General features: G+C 40.7%; 2 protein-coding genes across 3 annotated transcripts in view; one reads left to right on the top strand and one right to left on the bottom strand.

Annotated features, from left to right (window-relative positions):
* Positions 1-16590, bottom strand: part of npy8br (neuropeptide Y receptor Y8b) — a 34352-nt gene extending 17762 nt beyond the window's left edge. Inside the window, exon 1 of the mRNA XM_064347398.1 lies at positions 16452-16590. The gene's annotated coding sequence lies outside the window, so the exon portion shown is untranslated. The remainder of the gene's footprint in view (positions 1-16451) is intronic.
* Positions 15671-18488, top strand: LOC135261274 (cytochrome c oxidase subunit 5B, mitochondrial-like). Of its 2 annotated transcripts, XM_064347406.1 has the most exons (5): positions 16069-16092; positions 16528-16612; positions 17350-17420; positions 17816-17915; positions 18190-18488. In XM_064347406.1, exons 1-5 carry the CDS (start codon positions 16084-16086, stop codon positions 18300-18302), a joined length of 378 nt encoding a protein of 125 aa, XP_064203476.1. In that variant the 5' UTR covers positions 16069-16083; the 3' UTR covers positions 18303-18488. The 2 variants fall into 2 exon arrangements, with proteins under 2 accessions (XP_064203475.1, XP_064203476.1); XM_064347405.1 differs by lacking the exons at positions 16069-16092; positions 16528-16612 and adding an exon at positions 15671-15858.
* The last annotated feature ends 1461 nt before the right edge of the window (positions 18489-19949 follow it).

The raw sequence follows: 19949 nt of genomic DNA on the forward strand, positions 1-19949 counted from the left end.
TCGAATGCACAGAAGAAATATGAAAGCTTTCGGGCCTGTGAAACACACTGTGATTCTCTGTTTGTGGTGAAAGACGTTAGATGAAGAAATCGTCATTAGAGAGAAAGCAAGGGTACTTTGACACACAAGGGCAGGACAGACAAACGTCAGAAGACATGCACTGCTTATCATAAGAAAACGTGTGTGTGTATGATAAATATATTTTATTCTTCTTCTGATTTGTGTACTCACAGAACCCACAGAAACAAAGGTGGACCAATCATAGTGAAGCCAGAGCGTATTTATCTTAAGATGGGACATTATCACAGACAAGCTGTTTTTGGTGTCTTTCCCCAGGCTAAATAATGTCCACCAAAAAGGAGAAAGTGGGATTTACGCCTCCCAGTAGATCTAACTGCAGAAGTCTGGAATTAGATGGAAACATTTGTCCAATTGCCAAGTACAAAATTGGCTGTTCTCTTTCATATAAATGTATCCTTGTCCCCAGATGAGGGACACTGATGAAACTAAAGGTCACAGATTTAAACTGACCACAGTGCTTTCATGATGCTTGTTCGCTTTCTGATCAAAAGGTAGTAACATTTTATTTATGTATTTATTTATTTATATATTTACGTATTTATTTATTTGGCATTAGTATTAAATGCAGTACGATAAAACATGCATGCTAGACTAGGATAAAAACAGCGGGAGGGATGGCAGAGACAGAAATGAATGCCAACCACTTCAGTCAAGATCTTCCAAAATGGACCCAGTGGGGGGTGTTTGGAATGAAGGATTTGATTCAGCGGTATAAGTGATGGGCACTTCACAGTTCAAAATCAACTACAAAAAAGAAAACATCACAAAAAAATATACTCTCAAATTTTACAACCTATATAGTTTTATGTGCTGCCATATTAGGATAGAATAAAATGAAAATATTTTCCATGTTGACATACTGTGGTCCCGTTTCAATAGTTTTTTTTCCGATAACCCTTATTGTTAGGCATCGATGAGATCATACAGATCTGCCCCAAATGTAACATGCATGGTACCTACAACACCGTCAATACCAAAACACACATGCATGCAAACACACACAAATGTGTACACACACTAGAATACACACATACAACCATGGAAAACCACCCAATTTTATTTTTATTTTTTTTAAGAAGAAGGGGTTACTCCACTAAATATTGTTTGCTGAGCCCTTCCTAAGCATCCATACGCACTCACGCACGCACGCACGCACACACATCCAAACATATGCTCAAACATGCGCAGAAGTATGTAGCAGCTGCAGTTCTCACAAGGGAGATATTTGCCTTCTGATTGCTGTGTAGCATGTGAGCATTTATAGTCAGCCTGCGTCTCGTCATGTTTCTCACAGACCACTAATCGCAGGGCAGGAGGGAGACCCTAAGCTTTTTCCCTGATGACTTATGGGGGCTGAGGATTTTCTGATAGGCATGAGCTGGTGCAAGTTAATTTTACACTGGCTGATTTTACTTCAGTGGGAGACCACCCTCAGGGACTTTAAAATGTTTCTACTGCTATTAGATCTGTTTAAACTGCTTGTCTTCATCACACGTGTACTTGTCTGCTTTTCAATTTTCAATTTCCAATTTTAATGATATGGTAACATCAACAAAATTAACCTATTGCATGTACTGTATGAGCTAAATACTTCAACAACTTTATATTTGTTGATTGCATCAACAGTTGTGATCTCTGGACCATGATAGGAATGAACTGAACCAGGCCCCATAATCAAGGTCTATAAAAAAGATAATATATTAACAAATACATCACCAGGTTATGCTTTTCTTTTGGTTTGCTGCCCTTTACTCCCTGCTATGCAAAGCATAAAGGCCAAAGTTCTGGTTCCCAGTGACATATCTTCATCACTTATCATTTACATATTTTCTAGTAAATTAATTGATGGGCAGATCCATCCCACAGGGATGCTGTTTTATTCTTGGGTTGACAGTGTGCCCTCATCAAGTGAGCAGGCCATTGCATGGTTCTTCCCACCCAAAGATCACCCGAGAGCAAACAGGCAAGTTTGAGAACCCAAAAAGGCAGTGAAAGAACAAAAAAAATATTTAAAAAAAGATTCAGATGCAAGATGGATTTTGTGTCTCTGCTGGAGACAGCAAGACTGCTGGAAATGCTTTTCACTTGGTTCTCACAAAGCAGTTGAAACCGGCTGCAATGGCCGGATCTCAGAGGGAACTCAGAAAACACCTGCTGCAGACGCGTGAAGAGCCAGAGAGATGGAGGACTCCTCAGCATGCGCTCCATCTAAGCCTCTGTAAATAAACGCAGTCAATATTTTGCTGTGAAACCCAATTGTTCCGGTGCCACAGGGCAAGGCAGGACAGCTTGTGTGTGTGTGTGTGTGAGAGAGAGAGAGAGAGATAGAGTGAGTGTGTGCGTGTGTGTGTCCTTTGAGGTGATGGGACCAGTGTGCACAGACAGTAGGAACTGTCCTTTTGGTCTCTGTGAGCAGGCAATCAATACTTCTCTAATGATGAAGTGCAGAGGCCTGGCAGTGCTCTGGCACCTCACCCCCACACCCTCTCCTCACACATCTCTCAGCCCACCCACTCTCTCACTGAACTATTTATAACCGGCCTTGCCAGGCAGGGAGAGGATGAATGAGAGTCACCTTTTCTTCTCGGAGTGAAAGATGGAATAAAGAACGAGGAAATATCCAAGCCTTTCAATTTTATGAAGGCCATTTTCTGATAGGGAGAGGGCTGTAGCCTATAATGTTTCATTCTTTCCAGGAGACAGACGCTTTGAGAAAAAAGACAAAAGACTGGCAGTGTAGCTTGCTGGTACCGTCATTGCAACACAAAGTGAAAGCAGACTGAAAAGGGGTGTGCCGTGTCTTGGTGAGGAACCGTCTTTTCAGGATGTTGGCCTTGTTCACAGATTCAGTCCTGTGATGATGTCAGGAACAGAGTGCAGCTGCAGAGTGTGCGCTCCTCGACTACCTGGACTATATTATGCTGATCAAAGTAATGAGGTCAATGGATTAAGTGATAATCCATCTTCATCAGGATCTCAATTTTGACTTGAGTTACATGACACTGACACAGTATTACACTTAAAACCAGGTGGTTTCAAGACTGAACACTCAGCTAGATCTTGACAATTGAAACATAGGGTGCATCCCAATCACTTATTTTATCTTGTTGCTTACTTTCCGTGCATCCTTTCCTTGTATGGAAGAACAAAGGGATCAAAAATACATGACTGACATCTGGGACTCATTCCAAATACTTATTTTTTATGTCCTTGTCTCCTAGGTCCTTGAAGAGTGCCCTCTGAATTACACCAGCTGAGGTTTCACAGTTAATGCCCCACAGTACTGCACCAAATGTGAAGGCAGATCATAGTCTTCCGACTGACCAGAGGAGGCACTGTTGAGTAACAAGGTGGGAACACCCTGTGGATTTGAACCCTTCCTCCCTGTGTGACGTACTGCGCCTCAGGATTCAGCATGGCTGTGTGGGTCGCAGTGGGATCACATTTCTGAGAAGAGCAGTAGAAACCTTGAGAATCTCATTTCAGGACCCGGCCTATTCTTTAAGAGCTCTCTAGCCTTGATGGGCTCAGCAGGCTACTGTAAAATTCATTTTCTCATTTTCTCACCAAAGCCTCTGATGCCATAGAGATAACTCTCTCACGATGCTTTACTCACAAGGAGCCATTACAGGCCATCACTCAGCCGAGAAGGGAGAAATGAGCTGAAGCAATTGGCAGAATTATTCCTTCACATAGCCTATCCCGAAAGAGATATGTCATACTATACGCATGCAAAAACTGCTCTTATTCCAATCAGTCAAAGTCACTTAGTCCATTTATCCACTGCTTTGAAATGCTTATTCTACGATCTATTCTCAATAACTGGCTCAGCATCTAACACAGAAGCTGTATGAAGGATTATCTTGACATGAGGGAGGCTGTTACTGTGGTAGACCTGCGATAACAGAAGTTACATTCGGTCATCTTTTCTCAGCCGTGCATTCACAGGAAATGGCAGAACGTTTGCCAATTAAAAATGCGTCATTTATTAATGGATAAAGTTCTTATGATGAAGATCAACCATCAGTTCAAGCTGTGTATAGGTCTTCTAATTCCTGTTCTTTTTGTGTCACACAAATCGCTGCGACCAGAGATTACTTTTAATGTAACATGGCAAAGGGCTGGCCTCAAAATGGGGATTAAGCAAATTGAGTATTACCCAGAAGAGGGATAGATCTTCCCAGCTTGCATCCCCAGTGATATTCCTTTTGGTATGTGGTGAAATTTGAGGGAGTTTCCCATTACATAAGCTGGTCCCTGGTCATTGCTATTCGGTGGGAAAATTGTTGGGGCTCATGAAGTGTCAGTAGCTTTGTAAATCAATACATATCATGACCCTCCGGACTGCGAATTGCTTTCTTCTTGTAGTGCAGGATGCCATGATTTACACTTCTTGGTGAGGGACCCTGTGCACGGCAGTAATTTGTGCAGCCTGCCACTTTTTATCCCCGTCAGGTCTGTAAGACCATTTTGATCACCTCCTTGTGGTTTCACTGCGTTCAGTGTGCTGGCCCATGGGGTCTGTAATAATAAATAATAAAAAAACTCCCATTCCCTCAGCCACGTGGTCTGGCTCTGTAAAAAAATACTGCCCTTATAGGTCATTGGCCTGGACAAAGTCAGCATTTTAACTCAGAATTAAATGCAAATGTTGTGTTTTTCTTCATAAGTGCTAGCCATTTGGCAACTGGATTCGAGGAGAAAAATACTAACACCTTTTCTGTGTTAAAATTGGGGGCAAATGTTGATTGAACCCAGACCATTCTTTCCTTGCCTCCCCCCATGCAGTTTTGATTTGTGAGAAACTAAGAGAAGAAGCCATTTTGGCTGGCAGGCCCAATTACACAGTCTAAATTCAGAGACATGGCCAAATTCACTCTGTGGAATTGTGTGTTGTCTGCTAAACAAACACTTGAATATGTCTGATTCCTTGACGATGACGGTGAAACGAGGGAGTTTTAAACAACAAAGTAAACACTTAGGACAAAGCTTCAGGGCAAATTAAATGAAAAGTCAGGTTCCTTGAAAGAATTACTGCGCTGATTATTTTCTTCGGCTCTCCGGGACTCTTATAAAGATAAGTAGGCCAGCAGTATGGAAAAAAACCCATGGGATGAAAAAAGGTGAGTTGTATATAACAGACATGTATACAATGATATTCAGGGCACAAACACCTTCCAATTCCCAGACGGAAGACCAGGAGGGGGGTGTAAACCACTTGACACTCACCATAATACCACCTACGCAGACTGCGTGAGAGGTTGATCCCACTCATCTATACAACAAGACATCAGAGCCACTCACACACCCCTGGAAACAATTTCCCACATAGTATGGGAAAACCACCGCCCCCCCCCCCCGCCCCCACTTCCGACAATGTCAGCTTCACACAGAAGAGGAGTGGTTCTTGGTATTATCAGCCTTTCCGGATCCTTCCCATGAATCCCACAAGGATCTTGGTCACTCTTCAATCTCAGAAACAGGGCTGGAATGCATTTGGAATTAGGGGTGGCAGATGTCCCCCCCTCTCATAACCTCAAAGCTCAGCGATAATCTTCTGTCTTTCTACTCTGATGTACAGCAGCTGTACAATCAGACCTTCAAGCACTTCACATGGCTAAAAAGTTTGTCATGCGAAGAAATAGCAAGACCTCCAACCTAGGACCTAGCGTCTAAGCGCTTGGTTAAAATGCTGCAGTGGTACAGGCAAATGACACCATACATAGCTCTCACTGGATATTGCTAGCATTTTTGTACACATTTTAAAATATTTTAGGACAGCGGTGTCCAAACTTGTCCATCAAGGGCAGATGTGAGTGCAGGTTTTTGTTCTAACCCAACAGTAATACACCTGAACTAATTAACTAAACATGGTCTTCAAACCAGACCTTGATAAGTAGAATCAGGTGAGTTAGTGCTGGCCAAAATCTACACCCACACCGGCCCTTTTCAGATAAGATTTTACACCCCTGACTCTGAATACTGCTTTATCCCGGGCCCCACATTCCGCAATTTTGATGTAACTAGCTAACATAGCGTAGCACAAAAATTCAGTAATAAAAGACAAAACAAACCCGTGGACATCCTGAGGCAACCAAAATGGCATTCTGTTGATGTTCTCTATCCTATGAGCGTGAATTTATGGCGTTGTTTTTCCATTCGTAGCCGTAATGAAGGGAGCTGTGCTGAGCCACTTAGGACATAGCCGCACTGCAGAGAGCACTTTGCACTAGGGCATTATTAGCCTTTAATTATATTAGGGGAACAAACCAAAGAATCCATCGACAATGCATTAGAGCAGCTATTTTTTCCGTCAGTAATTTGGATTAATTTTGCGCATCTCCTTCCTCCTTGTCTCGCTCTCGTTAAGTTGTCCCTGTATAATACCAGTGCACACACGGAAGTGCCACCCGTTCCAGATGGATTCATTCAATATGCAAGCAATCACATTATTTCAAGGAACTGACTGCGCAGTAGACTTGGAGAAAATGGCAATACATTTGCATTTTAATATAAACAGATGCAAAGCATATGAAGCATGTGGTATTTGTTCTGAAATAAATGCATAACTGCAGTGGCAGCCTGTATTCATATGTCATTTTGAAAAATGTGCGCATTTGAATAATTTCATCATTTGACACAATTCTATTAACATTTAATTTGCTTGTTCTGTATCAGTGGTCCTATAGGCATGTTTGTGTGTGTGTGTGTGCGCGCGTGTGGGTCCCTCTCTCTGTCTGTCTGTCTTATGTGCATATAGATATTTGTAATCTCAACCACCGCAAGGGTCATTGTGTTTTAAAAACATTTTTCTGTCCTTCCATCATAGGTGTTTCTCTGGCCAGTGTCAGGAGGCTCGGGTTTTTCTGCTTTCCTTTCTTCAGGTTGCAAAGTCAAAGATCAAGGATCACAAAAGTCACATTCGTCAGAGACAAATAAATATTTATCAGGTCATGAGATCAAAGGACAAGGGTACACGCCCATGCCAGTCAATAAAAAAATCATGAAGTTCATTTGCAACAGGTAACCATATTATGCTATGCACTCTCTCAGTGCCCATATTAATGTAGGCATTGTATTTACACTGCCCATTTCTAAGTTCTACATCAAAATAATATTAATTTGACTAGTGAAATTATGTGAGCCACTTCTTTGAGGATTTTGTTGATATTAATAGTCATAGACCTTTAACTATACATCTACAGGATTATATGTGATCACACATTCGGCAAAAGTTAAAGGAGTCTTTCACAGCTAAAGCAAAAGTAACATTAGGAGCAGTTACTGAAGTGATCGAATCTGTGGGCCAGATGGCAGTCGATTATAGACGGGGTGAGGAGAGGGAGTTAACATGGGTCTCCTGCCGCCCCGGACCAATTAGAGCGCAGTCTCACTGAGACTTAGCACGTCTCAGCAGCTGTGTTGGGATGCGATGCCCCTCTCTGTAACTGTGTTGTAAAGGCTAAATTGAATGCTTATTGAATTTTCACAGTCACAGCCCTACAATGCAACTCATCAAAATAGTCTCCCAATTTCCCTTTCTACAACAGGTGCCAGCATGAATTACACAATTGAAAGAACTTGATTGTAACTGAGCAATCATTATAATTATGCCTTAATGCCAGAAACATTTAAATAAATTGCTGGTGTCAATTAGTCTTTCACAATTCGTTATGCCCATTTTCTTGCCTCATTAATTCAAAACTAGATGCCCATCATATCAGACAATGTAATGTCTATCTCCAGAACCGTCTTTGTGGAATTATTAGCCCAAACACAAGCCGAGGTCCAACCACAGGCCCATCCGTTTCTCTTTTAAATATGGCTCATTTCCATTTGTGCCTCCTCCTGGAGCGAGATGCACCCCTTTCTCCACCATCCGCCCCCTGTGCCTGCTGCGTATCCGCAGTGACGCAGCCGCCTTGTAATTCACAACTCCAGCCTCCGCAGGGAACCTTCTGCTCCCTGTGGATGACTCAACATCTCTGGACCAGCTCTGTGCTGCACCGCCATATTCCACCAGTACAGCATAGAACCGAACCTGGGCAGGTCTGATGAAAACTTTGGGGGTTGAGGAGTAATTAAGACACACATTCAGTCCACTGCTGAAATAAAATTATGAACTGTGCCATGCCTATTCCTTCATAAGGGTGTTTCAGAACATTGTTCTGATGTCAGTGGGTTTCAATATGCAGACCACAGTGTCAGCTTCCCACAACTCAGAGTTGGGCAAAAAAATGAGTGTTTCTTTCGTTATTAAAAAAAAAAAAAAAAAAAAAAAACCACACTTAAAAACAAGCTAACAATGAAAGCACCTCAAACATAGTCCGGAAAATATAATACTTAACCGGTGTGTCAGTGAGAGAGTGGTGGTAAAAAAAAAAAAATTATTCAGCTCCTGGCTGAAGAATTATACCAATTAGCAAATCCAGATCAGTGTAACAAAATACTGGGGAGGAATTTTATTTTCCTGGAACCTGGATTTTCCACCATTGGAATGTAATGAATGATATAAAGAATAATATAATGAATTGTTAACCAGCATTGCTTGCTTGGTATGCAAGCGGTATGTTTATGCTTGCTGGAAGGCAGTAACTTATACACTTCAAATGCTTCATCTCAAAGAACCCGCTGTGCATTTTATTTCTAATACAGAATCTGACCAATCCTGGGGCCCCCTTCCCTTCTGCTTTTCCTGAGGCAGACACAGCCTCATTGCTCTTTCCACAAACTTTAAACTCACTAAAAAATGAAACATGTGCTTGAAGTCGTTAAATGTCAAATGTGTGGTTTTTACCATAAAGGTGTTCATTTGTTTTTTGATTAAAACCCACGATTGAAAACTGTAATTATTTTGTGTGAATCACATGCCACTGTACTTCATTTAGCAAAGAGCACCGGCATGCTCAGCTGCAGAAATTGATTATGGTGGATACTTGAACGAGCGCAACTGGTGATTTTTAAATGATTGATGATTATGATGCAGGTGCACCAGCATCTGTCCAGAACATGACTCATGCAGCACCGCAAAAAATATAAAATCTGGAAGCTTCCATTTGTCACAGTGTGGGAGAGAGTTATGAAGTGCTATGAAAATGCCGTACAAGACTGAAGGCTGGGCTTTATCAAACCGCAACCCTCCAAGTCGTTACTTTGGAGACTTTTTGGTCTAGAGTAGAATTGATCGTGCCATTGCAATCAGCTAGCCGGCCAGGCACAAATTGTGCTTGCCAGGGTCATACTTCAATCACAGCCAAACATTACCCATGATTTATTTACTGTGGTGCAGGCGGTATACCCACAGAGAAGAGCGGGGAGCGCATTAATGACATTCATGGCCTCATAATAATTCTCAAATGAACAAGCAAGTCAAATGCAAAGGCTACCTTCTGTATGTTACTCATGCTTACATCTCAGCTGTCAATGCAAGGAGACATCAGTGACAGTGCATTTGAATTATGCAGATCTGGATTCCAGTGCAATGTTAGCCAGACTTGTGCTTGCAGATGGAAATGAACAGATTAACCCCTATGAATCAAAAATGATATTTAGAGGAAGTAACCAAGTAACCTGAAATTACTAAATATGCCATAGAAGTGATTGCTACATTAAAACGCAATGATTTACATCATGTTTTTTGGATTTACCATGGACTTTCTTCATTCACCAGGTAGGATTTGAAAGCAAGACCATGAAAACTACAAACACCACATTGACATAAGCTAATTTATTTGTAGATCCAAATGAAATACTTAATAAACCACAGACAAGCAAAAGCAATCCTGGGCAAGCGTTGCTTTTTAGTATTTAATAGACAGGGTATTGGGATCGTGTGGAGTAAGATCTGTAAAAAAAGTTGACTGTACTGAGAGGTAGGTGTATTTCAGAGGGGCCAAAAATGGCTTTAGCACAGCACACTAGGCACACTAGTTGGCATGGAAACCATCTTCCCCCAGCAGGCAGTGATTAGCCTGGCGGCAGGAGCACACCTGCTCTGTTTTAATTACCCAGTATTGTCCACAAATTTACAGTGGCATATTCCACCTAATATTGTGGAAGACTGTTAGTTCACCTGCTAGGATCAATCTGCTCTCCACCAAAGCCCTCTATTTCCATTCACTATCTATTTTCTATTGTTATGCCAGCTGAGGAGAAGGAGCAATATCCAAATGAAACATATTGTTTAAGTGTTCCTGTATGGGCATATTTTAGACATTTTGAATGGCACATGCAGAAACAATTCGGTATCAAAGGTGCTATATGGCCTGTTTTTTTGTTTTATTGTTGCTGTTGCTTAATTTATAATACAAAGACCGAAATAACTGATGCATGAACTGCACTTTAATTTTTTTTTTTTATTTCAACTTTATTTACTTCCAAAAGCAAATTTGTTTATCAAAAGCAGCAGCTACAAAGCTGAAGTTAGCTAGGACAGCTGACCGTGTTACAGTATATTCTAAGCTATGAATTGTCACACATGTAAACTATATTCCAAAGAGGAGAATTCATTTGGACTTCTGAACATCTCACCTTTTGTATTGAAGAGGCACATTTTGACTATTACTGCAACCACAGCTGGGAATACATACTTCCAATACAATTTAATTCCATTCAGGCATTGTGGGCAGTAGTGGGCAATAGTCTACAAGTATCTGGTGAGTCATGGTAAGAAACGCATTAAGAACAATATGGGTGACCAACTGTCCGTGTATCGGCTATTTAAATTCTTTTTTTTTTTTTGCATCTTCAGTTCAATACATAGCCGAGCCTGCAACTCATGAATTCAGATAAAACTGAACTGAAACTGATTTTTTTTTAAAAAATCAAAAGCTTGGATATCATGCTTGTGAATGATTACTCTGAGGGAAAGATGAATGAATATTCTCCCATCTCCTAATACATGGAGATTTTCATAACTTCAGAAAACACTTCAAAAACCCTAACAAGACTGTTAAATATTTTGAAAATGGTATTTGTAATTAGTTTCCAAAGAATAATTTAATTCCAGTGGAACTCCAGATGGAACCCCAGAAAGATTTCAGTCAACATAACGCATAAATCGTACAAAACAAAGAAAGTACACACTATTTCTGTCACGTTGCCATTTTAGCCCTTTGCCACTAGAGCACAACTATATTGCATTTTGTAGACTACAATCCCTGCAGTACCCCCAAAAACCTTCGCAAAGTGCCATTATGTAACATGTGAGCCATTTGATGTTCTGTTATCACAGACTACGTACCTCTGATCTACCTCCAATAAGGAATCAAGCACAAAAAGGAAACAGCCTAACAGAAAGACTTGCTCACCGAGGCATTAATGGTTGAGGAGCTTTCTGACAAATCCACTGTTCAGCAATTCTCCAGACGGTTCCGGTCTGGCAGCCAAAATGAGAAAGATGAACACCAATGAGGCCAATTTCATTGGAACACGTATAGCGCCCCTCATAAGTCGTGTAGCCGTGTTTGGCCATGCCGCTAGACCAGGCGCACTGACCTCAGCTTGGCAAACGAGAATGACCCCTGTGACCATGCCACGGGGCCTTTTGGATGCGATCTGGACTGATGGGAGAGGCTGAGCTTTTTCGTCACCTCTGACTCCTCGTCCTGCAACACCAGACAGAGAGTGACGCACAGTCCCTTGCTGAACGCCAGGAGACGACAGAAGACTGGAGGAGGCAGGGAGAGGGGAAGGGGGAGACAGACGGCGCTCCTCGCTGATCTTAACTGATGCAAATGAGACGGAGCAGTCTCGTGCGGTTTATGAACATGAAAGCTAATGCAGCTTTAAAAATGTGTGCGATAAAAGCATCATTTGGGGAAATGGCCAGTGACCATAAATGGTGGTCTCGTCTGAAATTATATCCTTGGCATGTTGTAGTATGAGATTTTGATGTGGGTACAGTATGCTAATATGGGCAATGGAAAACTACATCTCAGATGGCAAAAACAAAGCATTTGGATGTTAAAATTTAATACAATTCTGCTCAAATCAGGCGATATAAAAATAGTTTTTTTCCCCCCCAGTCTCACAGGAATGAATATTTGTGGGAAGCATTCTTGGTAGATAAACTGAATGGAAAATTCCTGCTCACCACAATACGTTTAAGGCATGGTTCCCCATGAAGCTATCATGAATGCGTGCAAATATGGTCAACCTCCATGGAAAAGTGCCCTATGAACATAGCATGAATGTATATCACACTACGTTGTAGCAAGGCCATCACACTAGCAAATCAAAGAAAGAACAGAAGTAGTAAGAAGAACAGAGCTGGTGATGATTATTTTCAGCCTGGTTCTGAAACATCTGAGAGCCTGTGCATATATTCCCCTGAAGTACACTCATTGACATTAAGCTTCATTGTGTGCAGTACACAAATGAATTTGGTCCATAATCATAATGTTCTCACTGGGACTGTATAAGATTGCAATAATCATTTTCCCATGGTGCACTTAATTGGAGCTCCTACGTTCAGCTTACGATCATTCCCAGCTGTAGAATTACCCATTAAGAGATGACGGTGCTGATTAAAGACACCGAAAACCTAAATGAAAAACAAAAATTTCCATCATAGGGCTATGAGTTCTCACTGTTCATTAACTAATGCAAATGTCTGTACTTTAATTGTTCCCAACATTAACCAGAGGACTTGTATTTCATACACATTAGAGGCATATTTTGATATATGTACAAGCAAGCATACACTTTTTCCCCTAATTTTAATCAACAGATCTGAAAAATGCATTACTATTCTACAGATACAGCACTGTGGACCAACTGCGTGTTTCTCTATCATTTCTGTTCTGCAGTTAAGTTCTCCCCTTGGTGATGGTTCAGTGTGCAAGGTTTTTCTTATGCCAAATAAGGAAGCACCGCCCCCCCCCCCCCCCCCCCCTTTAAGGAGAGACACAAGAAACCATTGGGAAAACAGGTATAATTTCTGATCGTCACAACTTTAGCTATTTTCAGGCTTTTAGGGCCCCAGATGGCTTATTAGAAAGGTTTTGATTAGCCATTTTGATGAGTGCACCTGGCAGCTGAGGACTTGGGGGTGGGGGTGTTATGGGGTTATCAACCAACCATAAAAGCAGCTCAGCACCAGCAGATACCACCAATGTTCCCTTCCTGACAAAACCTCCTTGTCTGCGGCATCACTGACCCATATCACTACACAGGTGGCAGGACACCGAAATGGAGATAATGTGCAAATTAAAATATAAAAGCGCTGCAGCTGCAGCTGCGGTCCAAATTGTGACAAGGTTAGTGTGCTTTTGATGGATTTATCTGATCTTGCGTATCTGTGTTCCTCTCCTATTTGCAATGGCTCACATCAATCTGTTTATTTAGGGCCTGTTCTCAGGACGCAACACATGTCTGGTAAAAATCAATGCCATGGGTCTAAAGAAGCGATTAAGGACACGGCGTCCTGATAAATATGGGGTGCATAAATTACAGAGAGGGAGAAAAAGGAGATAAAACCGGATAATCGCTTATCGAAGATGTACACTGGGCTGTAATGGAGCCAAGGACGGGACCAAGGGCAGCCAAAGGACACCTAAAGATCCTTTGTCTACTCCTCTCACTGGCTCTGCGTGGAATGATAACAAAACAGTTAAGGAAAATGAAAACAAGTGACCCTTCCGAAAGATGATGGAATCAGATTGTCAGGTAAAAAAATAATTTATAATGTGACAAATATTCTACATTGCCTTTCCTATAATGTGCTTGAGGCATCCGATTTGCTCTTCGCATTTGCGATCACAGCTAGTATAACTTTCCCCAGGTTCTTTGAACAGATTTCACAACATATTTTCAATGTCTCAGAAGTTTCCAAAGCTGCCATATAACTGCCAAAATAAAACCATATATAGCCCATTTTAATGTACATCGGTCGGTGTAAATTTACATGTCAGTATGTCCTAGACTGATACAAAGACGAGACTGGTACGAATAAGTTTTTACTATTCATATTCCGAGATAAAAGGGCACACATTTGTAAGTGTCTAGCAGAGCAAAGTTGAGGCTAGAAATTTGAATGTCTATTGCCATTAAAGTACAAAACTTTTGAAATTCTAAAGCTCCCCTCCTAGACCGAATTCGTTTCCAAGTCAGTCACACACTGTAACAGTGCCCTCTTTTGGTAATAATGAATATAGCCACTTTCTGGAAATCATTCCACAAGAAATGAACTGCAGGGGCCTGCTATGGCCTAATTTGACAAAATTGTGGTATGAATTGTGGGGGTAGTATAAATATAGCCAAAACTTTCAGGCTATCTCCTGTAATGTCATTTTCACACGAGGTGGCTTCAACAGGGAAGTGTACATCAAAGTGCCAATTCATTCTGAGCAGGACAGTGTCTATCAATACCTAACTCAGTGAATTGTCATCAAGCTTTTTCACAAAGTAGGTTTAAACCTCTATTGGACGACTTTTCACAACGTTGACACATGTATAACATTGCAGACAACTTATTTTAGAAGTAGGCAAATACTAACTAAATTATGCATTTTGTATGGCAAACCTAGCACCATTACTACCGATTGTCATTTTTTTCTTAATTTTTAAAACTGTCTTCAAGATCCTATATGCAGACACCTGTTACAAAGACTTTCTTTCACCCTGTATTAACTTAGGACATGTAGATGCGAAGTGAGTGGCAGCTGACCTTTGATTTAACTGGAAGGAATTCAAGCTGAGGGACAACGCAATAAATGCTAGAAGATCTCTTACAGGCAAATTACACTTGAATGCAGCTGGCCAGAACATAAAACTGAAACAGAAAATGCACTTAATCTCTATGACACGCGTCTCAAACGTCTTCCCAGTAAGTCCACACATTCGCAAACTTGCTTCTTTTCTTGAATGTCCCCGGGGTGGAACCAGACAGCTTCATTAGAGGACGGAGTGTAGCACAGTGGTAAGGGAAATGACTTTAACAGAAAGGTCAGCAGGTTTGATTCAGGTAAGGACACGCCGTTGTACCTTGAGCAAGGTACTTAACCGAAATTGCTTCAGTATATATCCAGCTGTATAAATGGATACAATGTAAAATGCTATGTAAAAAAGTTGTGTAAGTCGCTCTGGATAAGAGCGTCTGCTAAATGCCTGTAATGTAATGTAATGTAATTAGAGCTGCAGGAACGAACACCATCTTCCAGCACTGACTCAACTCAGCAATACGTACGTCAGCACCCGGATTGTCAAGTAGCATAATGAATCAGGTGTATGTTCAATGCACATGGTAAAAGCGTTTGGCATTGCTATACTTGTGGGCATAAACGTTTGATTCCCAATGCAATGTTTTAGTTTGGTGCTTTATCCATTTCTATGTTAAACATTTTATCACTTTTCAATGCCTTCGTATGACCCACCGTTCTCATAATATACGGCAAGAAATTAAATAAACTGAGAACATCTTTCACACTGATCGTTCTGTCCTACACATCCAAGTAATCAGATTGCGTTAAAAAATATGGTTTATACCAGAGACTGTATAAAAAGGTTTATACTCATTTTAATAATTTAAAAACCCGTGTTGGTTGCAGCCGTAGACGAGCTCTATGATCACGTGAATGATAGTCGTTACGTCACATACGTGCGACTCCGTCGAACAACCTCAGTCGACTCCACTGAACTCTGCTCACCGGTTTCCCATTTTGTGATCGAAATTAAGAAGAATGGCCGCAAGGTTACTCATCAGATCGTCCATTCGTGCTGTTCTGACTCGCCGGGCAGCGCCGGTGGCAGCTATGTCTCGCGGAATGGCGGCTGGAGGTCAGTTAGTTTCAATGTTAGCTAATTTTCTGTAATATGGATAGCGGCGTCTCAGTAAATCTACATTTGTTTCCTTGTCAAGGACAGGATGCAAACGCATGGCTAGCTAGCTTGTAGTCTCAGTATTTTGTATCACAGCATATAGCTAACGTTTCCGGTATCGCCTTCAGCTTGTTACTTAGCGTATTAAACGGGCGAGCTACGCACATTCGGATTTAAATTTACATGAGCCTGGTAATTAACTACACTGGGCAGATTACTGTTAGCTATTAGCGGACGCTTGTTTTCACAACTTCGAGTGAATGTATGTACGTTCGACATCAAATACGTGGCTTGCTTATTGCTAACTGTACCCAGGACAGGCTAGCAAACCAGTCGGGTGTTCCTTCCGGACAGAAGAAATTAGGATGTGGTTGTGGGCAATTGCCGATATTTTGCATACAAATTGTAATTTGCTTTCGGTTTTGTTTGGATTCGTAAACGGTCGGTTACATAGTATTATGAAAAACAAGTCAATTTCAGCACCCTTACATAGCCTATAACTTATATTATAAGGTGTAGCTACGTTTACTTATTTTGGTAGAACGTCTTACCAATACGTAGTTATTGTCAAGTGCCCCAACTTCAACTTTGTTCTTTTTCTTCATCTTCTCGAATGATTACACCAAGTGGTTCTTATCCTCGCACGCTGGGGCTCCTCTGTGTATGCTGGTTTTCGTTCTAAGCACAGTTGAAATCCCAGAATTATTTCAAGGTGGTCAGTGTCTTAATTATGTGCTCTTCATGTTTAGAGTGATTATTTACCCTCTTAAACGACATTGTCCAAAGTGGCTATACATGTCATGAAGAAAAACGTTTACACTGCTTGTTGTGCTATATTGAAAACAGTTGTATAAGAGGTAACGAGGTTATTTAACTGATTCAATTAAAGACTGAGGTGAATCAAATTGGTTAAGTGTGGGCCACTTAAACTAACCATTTGGTTAATGATGAAGAAAGCAAAGCAAATGATAGCAAGCCAAACATGCATCATATTAATAAGTTTAAGGATCCTTACCTAATTGTTGAAGAACTAGTTGGTGCACAGGTGTTTTTTCCCCATTTTTCTTCAACACATTGCAGGTTTGGCTCGTTATGTGCTTTGTCTTGAATTATTCATTATCTACCACATGGTTAGTTTTAGTGGCCATGTGTCCACGCTTAACCAATTAGGAGCCGATTGATTAGTCTCAGTCTTTAATTCGATTGGCTAAATAATGCTGTTACCTCTTTATTCAGTTGTATGCAATATAATGGCACAATGTTTTTGGAATAGCAAAATGTTTTTTTTTTTTTTTTAAGTATTGATACTCCATTTATGAGCCTATCGACCAAGGGCTCACATTCTGTAGCTAATATTTTGATTTACTTTTATACTGTTAAATTATTTAATTGGAATTTTGGGTTGTAAAAACCTATTCACCAAATGTAACTTTTGCTGTTGTTTTGCAGGCATTCCAACTGATGAGGAACAAGCCACTGGGATGGAAAAGACCGTTATGCATGCGTTGAGAAAGGGCGATGTGTGTATTTTTATGGCATATTGTATTATTACACTGTTATTGTTTATTTCCAGTGTGAGCTGTTTTTTTGGCAAGCTCTATTTAGCTACCTATGTCTGGACATTGATATTTTGGTTAACTGTAGCGCAATGCTGTAACTGTCTAGCTAGGAGCATTGGACAAGTTTGAATTGGCAAATGTAATATTGATATTTTCGGGCAGTTATAACTGCCCACCAAATTAGGTATTTAACTTCATGAATCAACTGACAACCTGATTTTGACATGCACCTACTATATAGAGGTAGCAGTTTGTGCTAAACACTAATCAATGAAAATGAAGACCATTTATGATCGACAATTGCTTGGTTGGGATGATTGTTTTGTAGTGTGCTAAAATGCATTTTTGTCACGCAGGACCCTTATAGCATGCTCAAACCCAAAGATTACGCTGGGTCCAAGGAAGATCCACACATTGTACCCTCCATCACCAACAAGAGGATTGTGGGTTGTGTCTGTAAGTTATTTATTTTATTTTTTTAAATTGCTTTAAAAGTTAAGACGGCAAAAGGGTTTCTTGGCTCCTTTTTGATTTTGCCAGCGTTGTCGCACAGATTGTGAAAGCATTCATTACTTTTAACGGTCTACATGATGCTCAGCACATCTTGACCGCAGATCTTCAGAACTGCATGGTCAGTAGCTCCATTTGTGGAAGCATGCTTGTTGACCGTTTACTGACCTTAACGGTGTTGGTGATGTTCTGCCTGTCTGACCTCACTCTGCCTCTCTAGGCGAGGAAGACAACACCGTGGTGGTGTGGTTCTGGCTGCATTCCGGGGAGCCCCAGAGATGCCCCTCCTGCGGGGCCCATTACAAACTGGTCCCCCACGAGCTGCCCCACTGAGCTGTTTACAGAGAAAGTTATTTATTTCAAACCATTTAACCTCCTGTCTGTTGTTACATGCACGTCAAATGCAAGCGTTACACTCCTTGTGGTTCGGGACACAAGACTTCAAAAATTCCAGTTCTCTGTTCATCTGTACTGTTATAATTTGGGCCAAACCTCTTAATAAAATGTATGGTACTCCTTTTTGAAGTGTCTTTTTGACTTTGTCTGCCAGGCTGTTTTCTTTTTAATAAGTAGATGCTCTGCCCACAGATCCAGGTTAAATCCCTTGAATTGATTCAATGCTGTTAAAGAGTAGCAAGAGCAAACCCAGGTGTACTGATGACTTAAAATGGTGAAATGCAAACTGGTAGATACAGACCTGAGGGCCAACTTCTCATTCTGTTTTGGTGACAAATGCTAACTTGGGACCTCCATCAGGTTTCCCATTCTTCCACTAACTAACATTGAGCAGGGTTTTACCAAACACTCAAAAATGGTACCTGTAATCTGACCTTCAAATTTTGTACTTAGTTCCCAAAGCTTGTCTGCTAACATTGGGCTGCAAGATACTCGTATTGGTGAATCAAAGCTGTATGAGTGCGGAAGGTTCTTTTTGTTTTTTGCATGATGGAATTTGAGGGCGCATCATTGCAGCACACACCACATTGATTCACCCCGGCTCAAATTATACACTTACATTTGTGATATATTACAAGAGAAACTCAAATGGTCACAGAAGGCATATAGATACAGTGGGCCTTCTTCTGGTACTTACCACTGATTCTAGTATCCCACTAACTAAACTATGGTCACTCTTGATGGAGTACGCCCTTTGCAAATTAATAATGTGCTAGGTGAATCTCTATGATGAATAGCTTTTAAATCATTTGGCATTTATCATGATTGGCCACAGAGATAACGCTAACATAATACACTTCTTTTGTTTACAAGAAAAAATAGTAAAACAAAAGTAGAAGAATCTTGCATGGTAAACTGATTAACAATTAACATGAGTGAGCTTATCAATTGAATTGAGTGAATTCAAGATGGCATTTTAAAGGATCATCTGGCACAAGAGAGTACTAAAAATTTTTTTTTGAAGATCATACACATGAACTGTTGAAGCTTGCCAAACATTCTTTAGATCCCAGACTGCACCCTTTGGGACTACTGAAATAAGACAATGTGTATGTTTTGCATGACTGACAAAGGGAACCAAGTATTAAACATTTTGGGTTTACTTTTCCAGAGAAGATACATTTTAAATCCCACACCAATCGCATAGGAACACTTACACTTTGTATGAGTGTTCATACAGGTATCTGTGCAGCTCCAGTAGAACATTAAAAACCATAACACGCAGGTGTAGAATTTTACAGACATTTGTGACTAATGGTTGATGCAACTGGAACGACTGATTCAATATTTATAATTAGCAAATGAGTAAAAAGCAAAGCCTTTTTTAATGCATAACTTTGAAAGAGGTTGTTTCATTCATTGAGGCCAGAGTAGTTCAGATTGCCAATCTCGCGACCTTTTTGTTCTGTTAATAAATATCTAAAAAACAATTGACAAATATAGCATATAACAATATGTAAAAAAATTACTGACAATATACATTACTGACGGAAATTATGGAAATGCGATGCTTGAAGTAGTTTA

Source organism: Anguilla rostrata, chromosome 8, assembly GCF_018555375.3.
Source record: "Anguilla rostrata isolate EN2019 chromosome 8, ASM1855537v3, whole genome shotgun sequence".
In the NCBI taxonomy this organism is placed as follows: Eukaryota; Metazoa; Chordata; class Actinopteri; order Anguilliformes; family Anguillidae; genus Anguilla; species Anguilla rostrata.